General features: G+C 35.9%; 1 protein-coding gene across 3 annotated transcripts in view; it reads left to right on the forward strand.

The window, feature by feature from the left end:
- Window positions 1-14,732, forward strand: part of PCDH17 (protocadherin 17) — a 96,646-nt gene extending 81,914 nt beyond the window's left edge. For all 3 annotated transcript variants that reach the window (XM_034665270.1, XM_034665271.1, XM_002927915.4), the window contains one exon: window positions 10,018-14,732. In XM_034665270.1, coding sequence (XP_034521161.1) covers window positions 10,018-10,700 — 683 coding nt within the window. In that variant the 3' untranslated portion in view covers window positions 10,701-14,732. The remainder of the gene's footprint in view (window positions 1-10,017) is intronic.
- The last annotated feature ends 8,331 nt before the right edge of the window (window positions 14,733-23,063 follow it).

Genomic DNA, 23,063 nt, shown 5'->3' on the forward strand with positions numbered 1-23,063 from the left:
AATTAGTCTTGGGTCTGAAATTCAGAGTATTTTTTTAAGTTGCTATAATTTTTAATTTGTCCTTGTAAACCAAACAGCTCTTACTAAGTCTTCCATGCCAGAGCATAAGTTTATCGCTGCATATAAATCAGGTTCCTTTGGAAGCTGTATTAACCCTTTCAAGACTCTGAAATTACAAGGACTTATTAATTAATTCCTATGCGATGATAGCTATCAGATAAAGTATGAGAGACAGACACAGCTAACCTAAACTAAAAGATAGAAACTGGCACATTTGACACAACGCAGTAGAATCAGAAAAGGACAAAAGGAGAAAATCAGAAGTGAAGAAAGAGCCCTATCAGTGCTGAGGTGTAGGTTTTTAGGACTTTCACTGTTTTCTGTAATTTAAAAGTATAAAGAGGCGATTATTTAAATACAGACTTTAATTTCAGTAAAGGTGTCACTGATTTTAAAAAGTCCCCAAGGGGAAAATATTCTGACCTCTGTGCTTCAGTGGATGTATTCCAGGCAGATGTTTATCTTATTAAAAATTATAATAAATAAATAATACATATAGAACTTTATAAGTTCTCAGTAATAACTAGAGAACTTCGAATTTTTATGTGAACATGATGCTTGACAGATGAGATGTGACTTTATTTTTTTTTAAGAAAGCTCTAGGCCCAATGTGGAACTTGAACTCATGACCCTGGGATCAAGAGTCACACGCTCTAGCAATTGAGCCAGCCATGTGCCTCAAAGTGGTGATATCTCATAGTGAAAGAGAGCCACTATGCCTACCTTTATTTAGGTCCTGGGATCGTTCTGAAAGCTGACATCACAGCTTCATAAATGAAAGGGCTTTTTATTGTTTGGTTTGGTTTTGGTGTTTGGTTTAAAGTTTTCATTTAAATTCTAGTTTCAGTGGTTTTGAAATAAGTAATTTGTAAGGAGTGGTCTTGCTTATTATAGACTATCAATAGTATTTGATATCTTTTTAATGTAGTCTTCCTTTTCATCAATGACAACATTTAGGTGTGAATGATGAGTGTATTCCGTGTGCTCAAGGAAGGGAGCATAAAAGAATATACCATGGTCAGTATCATGGTCCTTAAGGGGTATAAGGAGCTCATTGAGGCAGACAGATTAAAAAAGAATAAGAGTTAGGAAGCTAATGCTAGAATACATAATTCAGTGGGAAAATGGTGGTATTATCTTCTTCCAAAATAGAAATGCTTATTTTGGACAACATTTTCAGGAGTTAATTGTAGTAATTTATTCTTCATGATATCCAGAATCAACCTTGAAAAGTTTCTGAGGTTCAACATCTAGCTTATTTGCCGCTCTCCTCCTTGCCTTGTAGGAGTATTTATTACCTCTCTCCTAGTTACCCAGAGGATCTTCTTTCTTTCATACCTTTCCTCTTCTGGCCTTCTCAAAGAATCATTTAATCTTTCCAATATGTGATCACATGCAATTTTATGGTTAGTTAATAATAATAGCAAATTAGAGTGAAGAAAGATAAATAGATGTAGGAAGAAGAAATATTTTTCTAATGCAGAATTATAAAATACAGGATTTATACAGTTAATATAAAATACCAGTTGAATATATTAAGATTTTCTTTAGTTTAGGAGTAGGATGAGATGTGAGCAGAATGGGGTCACAGTGAGGTCAGAATGACTATGCCAGTGAATCATGCCATGTCCTATTGTGCTCCACTGGAGATATCCTGGCTGGGGCCAAAACTCTAGATATCTGTTTCCAGAAATAATGCTGATTTGAATGCTGCTTGCCCTGTGGCTCATCTCAGTTTTGTATGTTAATAAATGTTATCTAGTATCTTTTCAGTCAAGCACCTAAATATTTCAAGAATCTTCTGAGACAAACAATACACTGCTCAAATACCTATAATAGTGCTCCATGACCTGCTTCATTACATTTTTTTCCAGAGCTTTTCCATTTTCTTTTAAATCCTAGTGAATTTTCTGTACATTATTAATTTATTATTTGGCATTGCAACATATGTCCTTTGACTTATAAAGCTGGTCTTTTCTACCCTGTGAAATGCACAATCCTGTGTGGTTATTATTTCACTTTCTAATCCCTTCACCTGGATCACCCTTTTCCTGCTCTCCACTATTTATTGAAACTCTGCTCATCCTTTGAATTGCAGATCAAGCACTACTTCTTGTACAGAGCTTTTCACAATATTATAGTCTACACTTTTCTCTGTATTTCTTTTGTTTGACACTCATATGACATAGTTCAAAATGTAATTGATCATGAATTATTTCCCCTAGATGGTTTTAAACCTACTTTCTAATTTCTGGTCAAAGTGTAAATGCCTTAGTGAAGAGATAAAATCTTACAGGCTAGAGAATTTTGAAAGTGAATAGACATAGGTTTATTTACTACAAACCTTTCCTTGGCACAAACTTATTATTATAAGTCAATTATAACATTCTATTCAAGATGCCTTTGCTTGAAAACTTCCAATACCTGAAGCACAAAGTTGGTGTTTTATTCATTCTTACCTTGTGAATGCCTGAGTATAACTTCTTTAAACTAATTACTGGACTGTACACATGTAATATTGTCACTGAATTTGAGCTGTCTTTCCTCTGGTGGCACATTTGAGTTGTATTGTTTTTCCTTGAGAGGTTCTGTCAGAGTCCTTTTCTAAAAAAAAAAAAAAGAAAAAAAAATTCCACGTTTGTTTCATTAGTATAGTATCAAGCTTCAGAGCCAGTTCTCCTCGGCATACCAGTTAAGAAAGAGATGACCCCGTTTAACTCTGCCTTCACTTCCAAGCATCTGCTGCTGCCCCAGGTGATGGCTGCACCTACAGTATGGGATTGGGGGAAGGGGGCAGCTAAAAATTGAATGTTAATTCCAGAGCAGTATACCAGGGGGCACAATTATATTTGTGCTATAGATTCCCAATGCGTGGTTTGGATTCTCATTTTTTAAAATATTCTTGATGCGTGCATATCAAATCTCCTTATATCCTTTCATTCCTTGACATAGGTTTCCATTTAATTTAAGTTTTCTTCATCTCGGAGCGTTATCTATGTGTTGTCAATATGTATGCCAGAAAATTCACTCTGGTAGACATGTTATTATGTCCAAAGGGTCAAACACACTTAAAACCATCCCCTGAAGGCGTGCAGGTGCACTGAATAGTAAGTGCAAACACTCCAAGTGCTCCAAATACCCAGCTGCAATTGGATGCAGTTGAATATGATATGGCCAGTGGTTTCTGTGTCTGAATGCAGCCGTGGCGGTACATTGGGAAGCATTGTGCAATGCAGGTGCACGTTAGAGGATTGCTGCTTCGAAGCTGCCACGGCTGGACTATTGATGGTATTATAATAACGTCCTCTTCAAAATGTGCTTTCCACCTATCAAAAGCAGACAGAATGGTATTTCACAACGGAGGTAAAATCTGGAAGCCTGATTGGCAGTGGATCAACCTAAATATATATACGTTTCTCTCAGAGTTTTATATTATGGGAACTAAGTTTCCAAATTCTGATTCCTTACGGCCAATTATTACGAAATAATTTTAGGTTTCTGGAGTAGTATAGCTAGTGTTTAATCATTGTATCGCTGCAACGTATAAACAGGCACCCTCATAAGATGAGCACATCAGCATATTATTACAAGGTGCATGGTTCCCCTTATGTTAAAAAATAGAAGAAGCAGAAACACATCCTACTTGTGTGTATTTGTGTGTCAGTTACTAGATTAGTAAAAGAATAGGTTCCTGTGCACAAGTAGCACTGGAAATACAATGCAGTAGACGAAAGATCACTTAGCTAAAGTGGTTGGTTCTCTGATGCCACATTTTCCCGAACCCTTTCCTTTTTCTTCCCTGCACAAGGGATGTACCAAGCTTATTAAAAATTGTGCTAAAATTAAGCCTGGCAGTCATGTGAACACTAGCAGGAAAAAAAAAAAGCATGTGATAAAATTGTAATATATCCCTTTTTTTTTNTTGTAATATATCCCTTTCTTTTCTTATTCTGACACAGGGAAAAAAGAGTTTTGATACAACTTTCCAACACTGTCTCTAGAAATAATATTGAAAGTGAAATTTTTACCCCTCTCGTAGTCAGATAGAGCGAAATCAGAAAGTTTATTTTTAACTAATGGGCTAGTAAATAGGACATCAAAATCATAAATGGAAATAATTTGAATGAATATAGATTAAGGTGCCATTTATATGGAATGATTCACCCTATCATCATAGCAAGTGTAAGGAGTTTATAGGGTTTTAAAGGAAGGTAAGTGAATAATAATCAACTGCCTAAAAAGAAAGAATTGTTTATGCTAGAAGAGTGTCAGTTCACAGGATCTTGCGAATTATGTCAACTCGCAGCAAGGAAAATTTTATGAGAGATCTGTTGGACTGTATTCTGATGAGATTTCTATTTTAGCATTGATACTTTTTATCTGATATGTTAGAATATATTTGGATGAAATTGTAATTTGTTGCAATCATAAGGGAGTGTGTGTACATGTGTGAAACTGAGTGTGTGTGCTGAAGAACAGAAAAAGACAGCGAAAAAGAGCTGTTCTTATACCAGTGAAAGATTTCAGTAGAAAACTGGCACCCAGAAACTGCCAGTCGAAGGTCTTGGCTTGTCACCGTTTGCTGGTAGATAGTCTATGGTAGGTAGCTAGTTTAGATTCTGTAGAGTTAATCTCCAAAACACCACTGCCAGCCATAAATAGAGATGGGTGCCTGCTCTTTGCTTTTCCAGACAGCTAATTAGGTGTTATGAAAGCTTACGTCGGTGAAAGAAGGTAAATTAGAAATAAAAAAGAAAAATGAGAACAAATTAAAAATGGACTTCCATTTATAGAGTTTTCTACTTGGAAACAACTCTAATTTTAAGATGCTGTTAGAAACAGTAGCAACCACCACACTAAGAGAATAAAACTATTCCTATTTAAAGCTGTTTACAAAGCAGAAATAAAACCACTTTGTTGACAGTCACAAAGCAGAGCAAACTCTCTCTCTCAGATGCCCTTCCCCCACGGCCACAGCCTTTTAGAACCTCCTCCTTGATGCCCTGACTTGTAGATTTTGGTTTTCGGATTTCTATGACATAGACATTCATTTCTTCATTATAAAAAATTAAATCAGATGCATATGTGAAACTCTGAAGCTAGAAAGTATGTGCATGTTTTTGTACAAGTATGTGGGCTCTGGAGGCAGCAAGCAAGTTGAAACTAGGGGGAGGAAATCCTTTCATGTTTTCTAATAGCTCCCTAAGTAGTAACAAATTAGTTGCCAAGTATGTCTCTTTGGGTAGGTTGGTAGAACGCTTTGAAGACAGGGAAAATAAGCTTAATTTCTGATTTGTGATAAATTCCTGCCCAAGAGTGAAAGAGACTAGAATAAATAGTTAGGCTTCCTCTGGTCTAAGAATTTTTATGGGTACTGGCTCCTTGACATGTTCCCTTTGCAGTGAACACCACTAAGTCTTAACAAGTAAAGGATTGTTTCCCCTGACTTTTCCCCAAATAATCATGTTTAGCTAAGGCTCCCTTAATCTCTGTTAGTCCTTGCTGGTTTAAATAGTGCTTTGGCTTCAAATTGGAACCTTATACATAGTAATCTTTGGCATCCTTTACCCATTGTTGAGATGGGATGCACCCCTAATGATACAGTGATATTATGTGAAAATCACATCGTAAACATTAAGTTATGGACGCCTATGTGGAAGATTGCTAAAACCCAATAATGTAAGCGTAGGTAGTCTGATTTTTTACCTAAATATTTTCTTTCCTCACAGAGATGTAACTTCCACAATGACAGTTCCTTTGAAGGTGTATTTTGGCACCAAACGATTGCTTGCCTAATATCGCTAAGAGTTATTAAACTGCTTGGTCTAGGTTAAAAAGAGAGAGCTTTCAGATATGTCAGCAAATATGAATATGCAGATTTCAGACATTTTTATGTCTAAATCAATTTGAATTACAAAAAATTCTAAAATCAGGAGTAGTCAAGTTGTTGATTCAGTCATGAATTTCATACCTACAGTAGGCAAAAGGAAAGATTAAAATGTCATTGGAGATTTGAAATAAAAAGATTTATACCTATATATGTACATTATATATATATAATGTTTTATGTATAAAATCTATATATATATGTGTGTGTTTTATATGTATTTATGTTATCTCCTAAACTGTGACTATAGAACTTTGCTGTGCATTTTACTGATTCATTTGCATTTCTTATGACAATTACTGATAGAAATTTTCAGGAATGCATTGGTTATACATTTGAATTTTAAAATTTTGTTTGGACTATATCCTGGAGAAAGCTTAATTTTTTTTTTTAAGATTTTATTTATTTGACAGAGAGAGAAAGAGAGCACAAGTAGGGGGCGCTGCAGGCAGAGGGAGTAGCAGGCTCCCTGCTGAGCAAGGAGCCCATGCAGGGCTCCATCTCAGGACCCTGGATCATGACCTGAGCTGAAGGGAAACGCTTAACCTACTGAGCCAACCAGGCGCCCGATAGCTCCATTTTACACACACACACACACAAAGATCTATACATGTATGTCTGTGTGTTTGTGGCTTACTGTACAGCTGAATTGCAAGTATTATAGTCATTTGAGTGACTTTATATCTTTTGCAAAAATATCATATAAATTAAGATGACAAATTAAAATAATTAAGATAACTGTGTTTAGATCCCTCTCTTCGAGAGCTTGTGTAATAGTAAGATGTGGCTGTAGGAATATAGAAAATTCTTAATACTAAACAAGTATTTAAATATATCAGATTGTCACATGATCCTTCAAGGAATCATACATTTTAAAAACGAGACACCGTAAACTTTCCCTATAGGCAGAACTGCCCAGAGTCCCAGCTGTTGACCTTCAGAATGGGTTTCTCTTTGCAGTATAAGCATGCTTATCCCTCAGTTTCTCATCTGCATACCATTTGGATTATACCATCTTTTTTGACAAAGGGTCCGTTCTGTGAAAGGGTAATCATGTTATATTGAGGAAAGGGTGAAAATGAGCATAAGTAATTTCTTTGTAATCCCAGATTGGTTCTGAAGAAAAAAGTGATCTTGGATCAATTATGTTTACCTTGATTTCTTCTATCCAGGGTCTTCTGAATTTGTTTTCTGATACAAATATCTAATCTATGCTAATAGTGGCTGCCTATATACTTTTCTCCTTTTTCATTTCTGTGGCATATAATTCAACACATCTGTTTTGAGATGCATTGTCACTAAGGTACAGGAAGAACTTTGATTATTTAACTTGTAGCTCTAGGTCTTAAGAAAATACTCCACACTATTATTTTTATGATACATACTTAGTTTATTGAGGGGAGCTTAAAAATATAAAATAGAAGGTACACATGACAGAAATCCTCCTGCACAACTGCCCCTCCCTTCTCCATCCCTTCCTTCACTTAGCTTTCCTTCTTCCCTCTTTTTACTTCTATGTTTTTCATTTTGTCTATTTTTTGTCTGGATAGTCATTCATTAGATACTACTTATGTCCCTTTTTTGTACCTACCTATTCATCTATTTATTTATGTTCCTTCAGAAATAATTTCACTTTCTCATAAATTCTTATTTGACCCTTGACAGTAAGAGTTCACTTTTTGCTCATAGATTCTGCTACTTGTACAGAAGTATCCATTAGATTGTCTTCACTGTCTGGGAACTGCTACCGTCGAAATTACAGTCCAATCAGAAGGTGAACAGCTTATAATGTATCATAATCAATACCTAGAATTTGCTCCCTAGGTTTTGACATAAAGGAGTCAAGTAAAAAGCTGCAGATTTGCAGCTGTGAAATGCAAACAATCATTTCATGTTGACGGTTTCAAATTCAAGGTCGATTTATACTTTCATACATCTGCATTATTCTATCTCTTTTTCTCTCCTTAAATTCATATTGAATTCATGCAGTGCCAGGCTACCTAAATTGCTGAAATTGAAGGCCTGTCAATATTGGAATATAAAACTATGTTAGCATATTTCAAAGAGAGTGTACAGGTTATAAATAAAAATTTTAAAAGTCGTGACTCTAAAAAACACAGAAGTATTATCAAATGAAATAATAAAGTTTTTTTACTGTAGTTTTGGAGGATAAAATTGGTTGAATGAAATGATACATATTTCCTTTCTAACACAGACTGACACAGATGTAGAGGTTATATTTATGATTCCCATTCAGAATAGGTAGAGAAAACAATACCTGATATTAAATTTTTCTGATATCCGTTTGTTTTTTAAACATCTGGTCAACTTTAAATCCTTACAGGAAGGCTTCCTAGAAAATTTCTATGTCTAGATTTTTCTGCTGCTCTTTATGTCCATCTGCCTAATGATCTTCCAAGGCACAGATAGTACTTGAATCTGTGGGTGCGAGTATTTGAGTTCAGTTTGAGACAGCCTTTCACCATTACCTGTATTACATAATAAACTTAACATATTTCATTCATTCATCTGTAAATATATTTTTTGAAAACATGACAAAATTAAAATAGAGGCAAGCTACCTCAATATATTTTTAACATTTCACAAATATGAATGACACAAGGTATGAAATACCACAGTATTTTAGTTCTGTCAAGACACTATTCTGATTTCTCTCTAAAAAAAAATTTAATCTCATAAGAAATTCTTTTATCCTAAAACCTTTTGAGATAAATCAAGTTGTGGTTTATTTTTTTTCCTTTTTTGGATAAGGAATTATTTATGTGTTTCAGATATGAACTCAGATTTTATATACGACTTTACAAAGTAACTGTATAAGTTTACCAGTGCTGTTAAATTTGGTGCTTTCTATTTTAAAGATCTCTCGTGTATTTTTTTGCGGGGGAGGGTTTGCACAGGACACTATGAATTTGTAGGGAGCCTCTCACATCAATTAAATGGCTATCCCAAGGGTTCCTAAATGTGTAGGGAATTCTGTTCCCATCACACAGAGGTAAATTGTAAATATCCTCTCCTGGAAAAAAAAAAAAAGTCCCTGATTTAAAAAGAACCATTAAACATAAAGGGAAACAATCATATGTAGATGAAAGGGACAAGTGGGAAGATGTAGTTCAAAGTTATAGTTTAAAATATTGGGATGGTGGAATTATGCAGCTGTTGTCATAATGAAGGAATTTTCTTTCATATTTTCTGTTCTGCATCTTTGAAATAGGGATCATTAAAGAATGCTTTATTTAGATTCTCTGTATGCCCATTGGCAAAAGAGAGAAGCAAACATTCTCACAGAAAACATTATCATTTAAAATAGGAAATCATGAGTTGTCATTCATCTGAACTATATCTGTGGACTAAATCCATTTTCACCTACTTACACCAAAAACAAAAAGCTGGAGTGAAGAAAACTGATTACATGATCCATACCCATATCTAATAAAATAAGAATGTGCACTTTTTGACAAGTTTATTCATAACACATTCTGATAGAAGATTCCATTTGCTCCTCTCAGTAGGAAAAGTAGGCTTTTAAAGGAAACCTTTTATTTCATAACTGTCACCAAAATAACAATTACAAGCAAAATAGGGATAAAACGTGAAAGAAAAAAAAAAAGCAACAGCTTAGGACTTGTTATGGAAGTATGCGATCTAGTTTTTAACCCGTTATTTGATTTGAAAAATTAATCCTGGTAATCCTTTTTGAAGTTCACTGGTTCCAGGATTGGTTATACAGAACAAAGACTAACTGATACCCCCAGGAGATTAGTTTACAGTGATGTTCTATTCTACTGAGAATGATTCTCCAATGGCCACTTTTTACTTCTTCCCAGGCTATGGGAATTCATTAATATCTAGAGAATAGACTTAAATAAAACCATTGTCTCAACCAGCAGGTTTATGCAACCATCCTGAAATGTTTTAATTATTGTTTTCTTTTCCTTTTTAATTAAGAGACCAGAGGTCAAACAAGCCCACTGAGAGCTGATCGCAGCCTCAGTAGAAATTTAAAAGCAACCCTAATGATTGGATTTGCTGTTTTCTTTTTTGTTTTGCAGAACCAGAAGAGTGCGTTAATTGCACAGATGAATGCCGAGTGCTTGGTCATTCTGACAGGTGTTGGATGCCACAGTTCCCTGCAGCCAATCAGGCTGAAAATGCAGATTACCGCACAAATCTCTTTGTACCCACAGTTGAAGCTAATGTTGAGACTGAGACTTATGAAACTGTGAATCCCACTGGGAAAAAGACTTTTTGTACATTTGGAAAAGACAAGCGAGAGCACACTATTCTCATTGCCAATGTTAAACCTTATTTAAAAGCCAAACGTGCCCTGAGCCCTCTCCTCCAAGAGGTTCCCTCAGCATCAAGCAGCCCAACTAAGGCATGCATCGAGCCTTGCACCTCAACTAAAGGCTCTCTGGATGGTTGTGAAGCAAAACCAGGAGCCCTGGCCGAAGCAAGCAGTCAATACTTGCCCACTGACAGTCAGTATCTGTCACCCAGTAAGCAACCAAGAGACCCTCCGTTCATGGCTTCCGATCAGATGGCAAGGGTCTTTGCGGATGTGCATTCTAGAGGCAGCCGGGATTCCAGCGAGATGGGTGCTGTTCTTGAGCAGCTTGACCACCCCACCAGGGATCTGGGCAGAGAATCGGTGGATGCGGAGGAAGTGGTGAGAGAAATTGATAAGCTTTTGCAGGACTGCCGGGGAAATGACCCTGTGGCTGTGAGAAAGTGAAAAAAAAAAAAAAAAAGAAGAAGAAGAAAAAGAAAGCAAGCCTTGGCATTTTCTTGTCTCTTCTGTTGATTTAAAAATGATCCCTCCTGGTGACAACCCATTTCACAGGGATGAAGAAAGACCAATGCTGCTTTAAGGCTTTTAGTGAACATCTGAAGTGCCCACAAGTATGTTCTTTTCACTGCTGTTTCTTTTTCAGAGATAACAATGGTTTTGTTTTGACCAAACTTATATTAGGACAGAATTAACGATGCTGAAAGAGAAAAGAAAAAGAGAGAAGAGAAAAGAAAGAAGAAAAAGGAGAATGAGGAGGCGAGTTACCTTTTGACAATCTGTTAGGAAGGTATGCAGTGTGAGAATTGAAGTATTTCTGATCACTCTCAGACTGTCCTCCGTGATTTATGCTGACTTAACTGTTTACCTATAAACCCCATACAAAGCAGGGTCATAATTTGTGATCTGTGGTGGATTTCTAGCAGTCATCACAGGCTTCTACTTAAAGTCCCGAAAAGACCTTGCAGTAGTCCAAGCCACACCAAACATTAACACATATTTGTGGTAAACATTTCTGTATAAAGTTACCTGCCACACATATAAAGAACATTCCATATCATTAGTCGAAAAAAAGTAAAAAAAAAAAAAACTTGGTCATTTGTCGTATAAAAGTTAAGTGTAAAAAGATGTAGTCCATTTTGTCCTGCACACACATAGACTAATTCACTTCATTAAAGGAGAAGAAATTTTAAAAGGTTTAAAATGTCTCTTCAGCATTTTAGTGTCCAGCAAACATATAAATAATGATGGATATGTTTTAAATTTGACCCGAGAAATAGTTACCATTGAATGATAATATGCGGAGGAAATTAACGTGATTAATATGTTTTATTCATTTGTGGACACTAAAATAGCTCAGGAAAGTGAAAATGTCTTAGACATACTCCAATCACATGACCATTTAAATGTGCAAATGTAAGAAGATTCAATGTGTTTACATCAAATGACATATTTTTATTGATTTATTGCAGATTCAGTGCATATGAGCCAAATTGTTGAGTGTATAAGAGCTATATTGTGTATTTTATTAAATTAATATATAGTTGTGTTGCAAAAATATTTGGGCTTATATTGTAAATGGCAAGTGTTGCCTCGGTAGCTGTCGAACTCTATGAGTTTTGTTTTTTCCTGCTTCCTTTTCCCCATGGAGTGTGGGAAGCAGTGCCTCAGAGCAGAGTCTCTTGTTTAATGTATAGTCTACCAAGTACTACAGTACATAATCTGTTCAAAATGTGTTTGAGTGAGCTGATGGAGCTAACTGAAAAGGTCAAAGAAGACATCCGTCAGTCATGGTTCTGTGCAAGTCCTTGTGGAAGCTTTTATTAAAGTCACGCTAAATCACAAGAGTTACATTTGTACTGATACGTGAAACTTGTTTACGTTTTTTTGGTAACATCCAGCTTCTGCCTATGTAGATATCATACCATTGATTGCTTTCTCAAAAGTATCTTAGGTGGTTCAAGATGTGTGCTCCCATTGTATTTCAAAACCATGAGAAATGCTTTAATGCATGTGTGGTACCAGCACTGGTTCCTTGCATTGTGTAGTGTGGTTCAAGAGGTCTGGGTCTTAACAAAATGTTTTTTCTTTTTCTCAATACTCTTCTGCCTCTTTTTATTGGTGTCCTTTGAGAACAATACACCTTCGCTTCTTTCATTTGGTTACACCTTTTCTTGTGACATTTAGCAAGTTTCAAACTTACTTCCACATGAAGCTAGGAAACCTCAAATTTCAGGAATTGGGAAAAACAAAATTAGCACTTGCAGAAGTAGCAGCAGATGGGAAAATGCCTTGATTGACATTTTCCTTCAGCGTTTAAAATTTTTGGCATTTTACAGCTTCATGACAAACAGTTTCCAGCCCATACCTTAGAAAATGTGGTGCTGAGTTAAATAAAGGCTGTTTGTGCACTGGAGCGGAAAAATGCGTTATTTGCAAACTGGTGGAGAATTCTGTGCCTTCTTTTCTGGCCACCAAGCCAGTGTAGAAACAGCATAAATGTCATAAAATCATTATATTAAAAACAAAAGCAAAAGCAAAAACAAACATTGAACTGAATTAAGTTTTGTAATTTTAAACCTCAAAAAATTCAGCCGAAAATATTTCTGTCAAATGCCGTCAGGATTTTAGACTGTACCTCGTTTGCAAACTGCTTTGAAAGGGAAGAGTGGACAACTCCCATCAGCCTTATTCTCTCGAGAACTGTATTTGGTTCCTAGTAACAGCCTTTCCAAAGCTCTACTCTTGGTTTTTATTACTCATAAATGTTTAAATGAGAAAAGAAGGGATCTTGTACGCGTGAAACCTAATTGACTCTCTATATTTTGGACAATTTATGTATCTGAAATGTGTTGTCTCTGTTATATGATGTTATTTTTTTGCCAGGAGACTACAGGTTGATTTAGCTTGATAGCTGAAATTTGATGGAAAACTAATTTCCACTTAGTCTTACCAAGTGTTGCCTCTCTCTGACTAGACAGATACCCACATAGTGCAATCTAAGGCAGTATGTAAATGAAACCAACCAAGAGAGCAGGCTTTATTTTTAAAACATTCTTAACGCTGAGTAACCAATTGTTCAATTTATTATATGTGTCTGAAGACATTAAAACACTCTAAGATTTTAGGAATTGGTTGTGCCAATGTGTGAGGGATTTACCTTTAGGCTCTCTGTCACCGGTGATTTACTAGTGTTAGCTGTTTAACACATTATCTGTATTTAGTAGTGATTATTTATTTACAAGTTGGTGGTAATTCAGCAGTCAGGACTCTGAGCTTTTATAGTTGAGTTGAGGGAATCTCGCCTTTAATCATTTGGCTGGCGACTGCCTTTATCACAGACCTCTGGTGCTTGGCTTCCGAGGAAGTCTATGAGATGCCAAAATCGCCCCTCTGAGGAGCAACTTGCTTTGGGGGGTGATGCATGATCAAACAGTGATATTTCAAGGGGTTTCAGCATAATTCAGAATGTGGAAAAATTGTCTTAATTCACATCCTCCAAATACTAACCCCTAAAAAAATCCCACACATTCAAAAAAGAATAATTTGATAATACTTTGTTTTAGGTCCTTCAATAACTGAAGTCAAGCACAGAATAAGAATTTATAGAAATTTTTGTAAGAAAGTCAAAAAGTTCTAAAAATTGTTTACTGGTGAACTAAAAATAATCAGAAACATAACAATCTTTTCATTCAATGTTAATGAAAGATCTTTTCATCAAAGTTAAAAGTAGTGAGAATCAGTGTTCGTTATACCTATACCAAAGTAAACATTAAAGAGACATATCATGTGATTTTAAAGAATGCTTTCATACTATTTCTTAACCTTACATACTTATCCTTATTGCAGGCAATATACAAGGATTGTCTCACTACTCCATGAATTAATTGAATTCCTGGTTGGGAAATTGACTTTGTTTCATTTTCCTGAGATCTTGTAAAACATGACTTCCCTTTAAAGGATCTAGGCAGTGCTCAATTTAAAAAATGACACCACAAAAAAAAAAAAAAAGTCATGTAGTAATAGAGCAGTATGCTTTATTAGAACTAGGTTAAAAGCTGTTTGTTGCCTAACGGAGTAGAAGTTGCTGAGGTCAACAAGTAGACTGAGGTCTGGCATAATATATGCCCACTCATTATTGTCTAATTATATTCTTTTGACAACAGACAGCATTTATCACAGCATTAATTCAAATGAGAGTTTTGGCTATCAAGATGTGTTGATTTGAAACATAATTGAATGAGACCTGATTAAAGTCTGACTTTCCTGGCCCCAGTGTTTTGCAGGTTGGCTACTCCCATGTATCAGCCCCATCACTCCATAAGGTTCTTAGCTGCACCAAGCAATTGGTGAACAAGGACAACAACAACAAAAGCAGCATACATTGTATGGATTTATCTCAACGCTATTGTTTAATGGCTGTGTTTAATGTGACCTATCTGGAAAATGAGGACTCCGAATAAAAAGCTATTACTAATAGTGGTGTTGCCTTCCCTTGAATTCATTAACACAGAAGTGGTGTGTTATACACTGTGTACCACAGGGACCCTCATCATAATTATTTTGGAAAGCAACTGTGGCATCCCAACTGTTTTGCTAGTTGTTTACCAGTAAAATAAGATTAAAAATTTATTTAACAGTAATGTCACTAGACATTCTCAACAAGAATGGGTTAACAACCTTTCAGATAGCTTCGATAAGTTGGCTAGTCAAATAATTACCATAGAGTCATGACCTAGACACTTGAGACTTTTTTTTTTTTTAAAGATTTTATTTATTTATTCGACAGAGATAGAGACAGCCAGCGAGAGAGGGAACACAAGCAGGGGGAATGGGAGAGGAAGAAGCAGGCTCATAGCGGAGGAGCCTGATGTGGGGCTCGATCCCATAACGCCGGGATCACGCCCTGAGCCGAAGGCAGACGCTTAACCGCTGTGCCACCCAGGCGCCCCTAGACACTTGAGACTTTTAATAGCTACAGTTGGTTTGAAAATAATTTGGTATAAGAATCGAAAGGACTTCAGAAAATCCTTAATTAAAGCTTTCTCATACATGATTGATGAAAACACGTATTTATACATAACATTTTAAAGTAAATATATATTTATCATGGCATCTTAAAATAATAAGCCTCTCTTTCTACTCATTCAAATCTACTGATTTACTAGTGTGTGCTTGCCCTTGACGACTATGCCCCAGAGGTAGACAGTAAACAAAGAAGTGGTCCCCAGGTCACAGGCTTGTGGGAGAAACAAAGGGGTAAGTTCCACTACACCTTGCTCTTTATACATTTAAATTGGATTGGGTTGTTTGCATCTTTCCTTATTTTCTCCATATATCCCTTATTCCTACTGTCTCATTCTCAGTGAATGACATCTCCTTAATTAAAAAAAAAAAACAATCTGCCCATTTAGATTTTGGATTTTTATTTTAATTTTCTTCTGACAGCATATTATCAAGAAGTGTGCATGGCTTTTCCACATTTCAGAAGATCTTCACAGTTTAGGCTTATTGGGATAGACTAAATGGCTTATATATTCATTCTTTTGCTCGTTTATTTGTTGAATTCTCTGTTTCTTTTTTATTGAACACCACCTAAGTGGTATACAAGGATCCTAAGTTACAAAGAACTAAGCCGATTACAATTATGTTGCCCTCGGAGTACCTGTAGTTTGTGTCCAGGTGATATACACTAACATAGGAATGGACTTTATTTTGCCTTGACATTATTACCTTTTCATAACAAAATAATTTCTCTTTTACGAATAGCAAAAACCATATGCCTACCATGCCACTCATCGCTTTCAAGGGTGAGGGTAGAGCAAGCTGTTAATTGGCTCGCCTGAACCATCTGACCAGGGTTGAGGGAACATTGAGTCATTCAAATGAGGAACCCTATCCGGTAATGCTGCAATTAGAAGGAAGTCATGAATGGAACATATATTACAGGCTTATACCATGTCAATAAGCTATTAACTCCCTCAAATTACACTTTTTTAAGTAGATATGCCCACAAAATACAATTATTTGACAACTGTACAGAACAACTCTTTGTAGGGTATGAAGAGAATGAATTCTTACAGGTCACTATAGCGTCAGTACAGCACACAGAAATTGATCAGCAAGTTAATGGACCATCCTCAAACTCTTTATTACATGCTTTTGGAGATGGTTGCACATGGTTCACCAAGGAAATATATCATTTTCTGTTCATTTTAGACAGTAATAGTAGTGAACAACCCACTGTACACTAGGATTACATTCTCAGTATTCTAGAAAGAGGGTGCAGCTTCTGTTTCAGAAAGAGTTATCAAATATTTCAGAAAGAGTTATCAAAAAATACCTCTATTTTTCCCAACTACTTTAAATGGTAATGGGTATCTTACAAGGACTGACTGAGAGGGAAGATTTAAGGGAGCTTCTACAAATTTTGTATCGCAGTGGTTGACTTACCACCCATTAGGTCAAGATAGGTATTCTGGTTTGTCTTACAAGCGAAACATTTCACTTCGAGAGGACCACTTATTTTTTCTTATACATATCACATTATCTGTAGCATTTTTATAAACTAAATTTTGATTATGAGTTATATTTTAAAATCTACTGTCCGGAAGTTACATTACTCAGTCAAATTATCTCATAGTATTTTCAAAGATCACTAATAACAAACAAAACCAAATTTGGAAGTCTTTGTTTATCTTATACAGATTATCGTTATATATTTTTTAAAATATTGGTATTCAGCACTAATTATATGAAAATTGTGCTTTCTTCCCTAAGGGTTTACAGGATCAGGCCAACCAAATAAAAGAACAACTACACAAACCTAAATTAATGCTGGTAAGTTCTGTTTGTAGAGAACTTTCCAACTCATAGAGCACTTTCACAAATTTACAAGACATTAAAGAATTAAGGGTTCTGAAACTCAAATGGTAAAAGACTTACCCAAGGGCAATTAGCTAGGAAGCTTTAAACCCACACTTGAACTAAAAGTTCAGTGCTTCTGCTTGTTCCAGATTTTGTGAATTCTGCAGTCTTGCCCTATTTAATATCTTTCCTCTTTAGTATCTTCAATTTATTATCTGAAAAAATTAAACTATTCCAGTAATATACCTTCCCCTGTAAGTTGGCAGGCATATAATTTAGATAGTCTCTATGTTAATAGTTCATAATAGTATTAAGTGATTTGAAAAGCAGAGAATAGGGATTGTAGTCTCCAAGAAAATGAAAAGACATCATAAGAATCACACTCTCTTAAGATTACTCTCAAGTTTTTGTTGCTATCTATAAAAATGTTTCACCACATTGGTGGTATGTTCTCCAAAATATTCTAAACGAATATTGTGGGATATTAGTTTTCTGTGAACTTGGAATATAGAAACAATGATACAGACGATATTGACTCCCTTTAATCATGAATTTGGCACATACTAAACTAATATGATAAATAATTGGTTCTTTTAAATAATCACATAAACTCTGGTAATACTAAGGAGACATTTAAAATACTACACCTATATATATGGATTAATACACACGTATAAAGGCATGAGAGTTGACTGCTTTCAAAAGTCAGTATCACAAAATAAAGGTGAGCGGGAATTTGAGCAGTAGCAATATGGCTAAGTGACGAACAGCACATTTTTTTTTAGCCTATGACTTGCCACATGCTCACATCCACATTGGATAAAATGTTCTATCATTGGCTTCTTCAGTGATCAGATGAAAAAGATTGCAGTTGCTATCAGAGTCATTTTCAGGCTGGTAAATCACAAGTGAAGTTATTCTGATTCTGCCTGGGTTTAACTTACTATAATGTTTAATATTTCTCTATTATTTACAGAAAACCAACTTTATTTTCAAGAGGTCCAGAAATAATTTTTAATATCCCTTTAACACTAATAAGCTATTATATAGTTTGAAAATCTAAATTCAGATAGGTGGGATGTAATATTCATTCATTTTATTGATCTGCTGAAAAACTCAATATTAAGTCAAATTTTGTAATTATTCTTGCTTACATTGCAGTGAAAGACTGTCTTCAATATAATAATTTGCTTTGAGATAAGATTTTTAAACTGTTATCCTTTCCTTTTTAAAATTAGATTTTTGTTTATATTTGTAGTATCAAACATTTTAGTATCAAATAGCTGTCTTACATATGGCTATTCTCTTATTTTCATCCTTATTTCATAATTTTCTCTCAAAATCATCTATTATTTAGTCTTTATCATCCATTTCCCCATTAAAATGTTCATATATATATATATATATGTCTTTATGGTTATGGATCAATTATGGAGATAGTGATGTGTTTCCTAATAATTACATCAATGTGGAAAATGTCCAAGCTGCTTTTATTAATCTATGAGAAAACTGATAATATTTTTAAAGATATAACTTACATGGAATGTTAAAATGGACAAAATGCACAGTAAAATATAGCAGAAATATGTAAAGTAGTAAATAGGTTAGGATGCAGGATTTTAGCTAAAAATCTTTATTTGAGACTGCCTAGCTATTTCATTGAAAGGTTGAAAAAGAGATAGAAAGTGAATCATCCTGCTCCATTATTACTAATTCCTATATGCTAAGAAGTCCTCATTTTAATATCTCATGTGAAATGGTTGGCTTTGATTGTAGATAAGAAAAGACCCTTACCTCTGAGATTATGTGCTTATGATTTCTCAATCTGCATTTAGTCCCCAAACACCTCTGAAATTCAACTACTATACATATTTCATTATTTCTTTCATTTTGGATAACTACTAAAATTTACTTTCTGTTCATAGTCCAGAGGAGGAAAGGAAATAAATGAATGGGTCAAATGTGGCTTCTCTGGTGATTTTCCTCCTTAGAATGTGACATCCCAGTTCAATTCAACACTAATTTGTGGAGCATGTATCGTGTTTTCGAATACAATGGAGCATACAGACATTAATAAAATACAGCCTCTGTCTCTGTAGAATTTAAAATATACTGGGAAATGAAGATATTTACCCAAATACAGATTGTAGTTGGTACTATGAGAGAAGTGCAAGTTGCGGTGGACAAAAAAAGAGAGAGAGGGAGAGAGAGAACAAGTACTTTCAGCTGAGGAACAGAGAGATGGGGGAGGGAAATGTTGTAGCTTCTAGGAGAAGGCAGCATTTGGATTGAGCATGTAAGGTGGGACAGGATTTTGGCAGTGGGAATGTACAGGAAATGCATTCTGGAAGAAGACAGACAATGTGTGCAAAAACATTTAAATGAAGTCAGAATATTTTCTGATTAGAAAGTTAGAAAGGGTTACAAAGGTGGGTTAGGTCAAGCTGGGAACTGTAGTGAATGTTGAGGTTAGAAGATATCACTTGAATGCCCAGTCCAAGGAAGGGGAGCCTCGAGGACACCTGAATTAGGTTCACAAGCTGGGAGAGCTCTGTGAAAGGTTTGCCAAGTGGAATGCGAATTTAGGAAAATAACACTGGGACAGCTTGCTGCTGCCTGGTGATCCATTCTTTATATGATGCTGCCTAATAGCACCTTGTTCTTGGGGCAGATCCAACTATCTTGAGGCAATGCCAACTTTGCTGAATCTTGCAATTCTCAGCTTCAAACCCTCAGCAGAGTATTTATGTGTATATTTCCAACTTCCCAGAAATAATTCTTCCTTTGAAATCTGTAATCATGTTGGAAGATTTGGGAGACAAAGAGAGACAGCAGAGAAAGACAAAGTTCAAGAGCATGGATGATTTCATCCCTGGAAAAGTGGTTTTTTAACATTTCCAGATTCTCCAAGCATCTCCTTGTTATCTGCAGTGTGAATTTTTCTAGGCAGAATAATTCTATTCCTAAGAATTTTTGCCTATGATTGCTGTCTCAGGAACCCCCAGACTGATAGAGGGATCCTGTCTTATTGCTTCCATAATGTCCCATGTATATCAGTAGAGGAGCTTATAGTTATTGATTATTTAGACACTGAAATAGAGAATAATGACTTAGATTAGTGATTTCCACCTGGGGGGCAGTTTTGCCTCTCAGGGTTACTTGGCAGTATCTAGAGACAGTTTTGATTGTTAAGAGGTAAGGGAGTTGGTTTGCTACTGGCACCTACCAAGCTACTAAACGTCTTGCAATTCACAGTACGGACCTCTGCAACAAAGATTTGCTTCATCAAAAATGTCCAAAATGCCCAGGTTGAGAAATCCTGCCTTGGAGAGAAAGGTTGGAGTTATAGGGTTTATGTTCAATTTCTTGCAAGGACAGTCTGGTCGGGAGGTGGGCAGGGCCAGTGTCTTCCTGCAGCTGCAAATATCAGACTCTAATCAATACCAACAACACAGTTAATTAGAGGAATCTCCATGGAATGAAAAGAAAAGGTGTTGCTTGCAATGGCCATGTGCTTTACTCCTCCTGAAGCAGTCTGAAACCAATTCCGGAAGAAAGGCAGATAAAACAAAATCCCCCAGCTGTAAAGGGAGGGAAAAGAATCTGCCTCTGGGACCATCTTGAAGGTCTAGTCTACTGGTGCCTTATAGGTCAATTGGCATGATCAACTCGGACTCCAACCTCAAGTCATCTGCCCTTAATGTGTATATAGAATCTGTCTCTACCATGACACTGGGAGTTTGGGGGAGCCAGATACTAGAAAAGGTGATGATGGTGGGAGGTGGGTCAAGGAATGGCAATGTTCAAGCAGAAACTAGGTGACCATAAATATGCCCGGATGCTGTAGAATGACTGCCTCTGTTGATCTCTTGGGCATCTTCCTACCATAAATACTGATTTTAATTCTTTCAAAGTAATATGTCGAATGCCAAAAAATGTCAGATTGACTTTCTAAGTGAGGTGAGGGGAAGGTTAGTGCAAATGGTTCCTTAAAAGTTTTATTTCTCTTGACACATTCTGTTTTACCCATCTGTAATGCAAGGTGGGCGGTTCCAATGCACATTTTATGAATTTGAACTTGAAATGACTCTGGTTTAAAAATAATAATGATAATGTGTTAAAAGGGTGACAGGAACTCCAGTGGCAAAGTTGAAAGTCTGCACATTGACAGGCCAATTAATATAAATAGTAATTACCATAGCCAATCCACATTTGAGATTTTATTTGGTATAACTTGGCTAGATGTGCATTAAGCATGTTAAAAAATAAAGTTACTATACATTGTAGTGAGTGCTGGTGTTACCAACAGCCCGGGAAGATGTTGAAAACCACTGGAGAGGCAGAAGAGAAAACCACAGCCTCCCGCCTCAGGGGGCCTCCTTCCAGTGGAGACTCAGTCACCGACCCAGCTCGTATACAAACTTGCTGGGTTTTATTTACGCTGGAATCTCTCCATATTAAAAAGCAATATAATTGCTGAAATACCACTACTGTTCAAGCTAATTTACTTCCTAATGGTCTATTTGCATAGTGGAATTTGCATTTTATTTCATAGCAAATGTTATAACTCCACCTGCCCTATTTTAGATAAAACACCAAAACTAAGAGAGAAAATCGAAACAGTTAAAGAAGAGAATGAATATAAGAAGGGTCTCACTCCTCCATCCTTACTTGGCAACACTGGACCCAGCAGCCGGGAGAGGACATGAAGAATCCTGGTATTTTCCACCCTCATAACTAGTGTACTGGCTTTCTGTTTCAGTCTTCTCTCTCTGTTTCTTTGCTGTTGCAGTTCAATAAAGGTAATTTCCACGGGTGATGCTGAGCCACACAAAGTTCATTGTGAGGGTATATTCATTTTGAGAAATGTTAAAGACATGTGAGGAGTTACAAGCAGACGTCTAATGTCTTACTAAACTTTGACATTGCTCCTTCTTGCCTGACTTTTATTGGCCTCAGACAGACGGGGGATGCAAACTGCACATCACAGCCTAATATCACAAAGCACTGCTTGCTGACCTCCTTCTGTGACCAAGAGCATGAAATTTGGGAATATATTTTCCTTTCTCGTTAAAGCGCATGCATCTTTATATATATAAATACATTTTTTTTCATGCTTCAAGGTTCATATCCTAGGGTGACAGCTGCCATTTTAAAGGTGACTCATTACAGTCATTTGGAGAGTCCCCTAACAGATGGATAGGACTTTGTTTCCCAGGGAACACTGACAGGTTACAATTCTCCACAGCTTTTAATCATTTCAACAAACTATACACATCTGTCAATTACCCTATTTGGTAATGTTAATAATAGGGCAATCTGAGGGTGACAAAGTGCTGGATTTAAAAAAGAAATTATTCCATAACATTTTTACATAAAGAAAAGAAAATGTAGGTCAAAATACATTTGATAGCTTATTTTTTTAATCTGTAGGAAAAGACTACTTTTATTTTCCATAATACATTTCATATGTAGGTTATTATTCAAAAGAATTCTTAAGTGCTTCGTAAATCAAAGCATTAGGGAGAAAACAATGAACATATAAAGAATAAAACAAAAAAAATATTTTAAAGCACGTAATTGAGCAAAGTCATTTTTCTGTTTGAAATCTTTAATCATTGCATAATAAAGGTTCCCGCATGAATGGAATTGGAAGTATTTCCAGTTACAAAGTTAAGAAGAGGAATAGAGGATGGTAGTTTAAAGTCATAGGGTGAGCAGCTGAACTGTCTCAATTCGAGCTCTGTCTCCTACCACTCTAGCTATGTGACGTTATATCAGGAGTGGGCAAGCTATAACCTTTGGGCCAAGTCCATCATTCCAGCTTATTTTCATAAATAAAGATTTACCGAAAGCCAGGCATACTAACTCACTTCTGTATTGTCTGTGGCTGCTTTCCAGCACAACAGCAGAGTTGGGTAGTTAGGACAAAACTGCCCCACA

The sequence above is a fragment of the Ailuropoda melanoleuca genome, chromosome 7 (genome assembly GCF_002007445.2).
Source record: "Ailuropoda melanoleuca isolate Jingjing chromosome 7, ASM200744v2, whole genome shotgun sequence".
Lineage (NCBI taxonomy): Eukaryota > Metazoa > Chordata > Mammalia > Carnivora > Ursidae > Ailuropoda > Ailuropoda melanoleuca.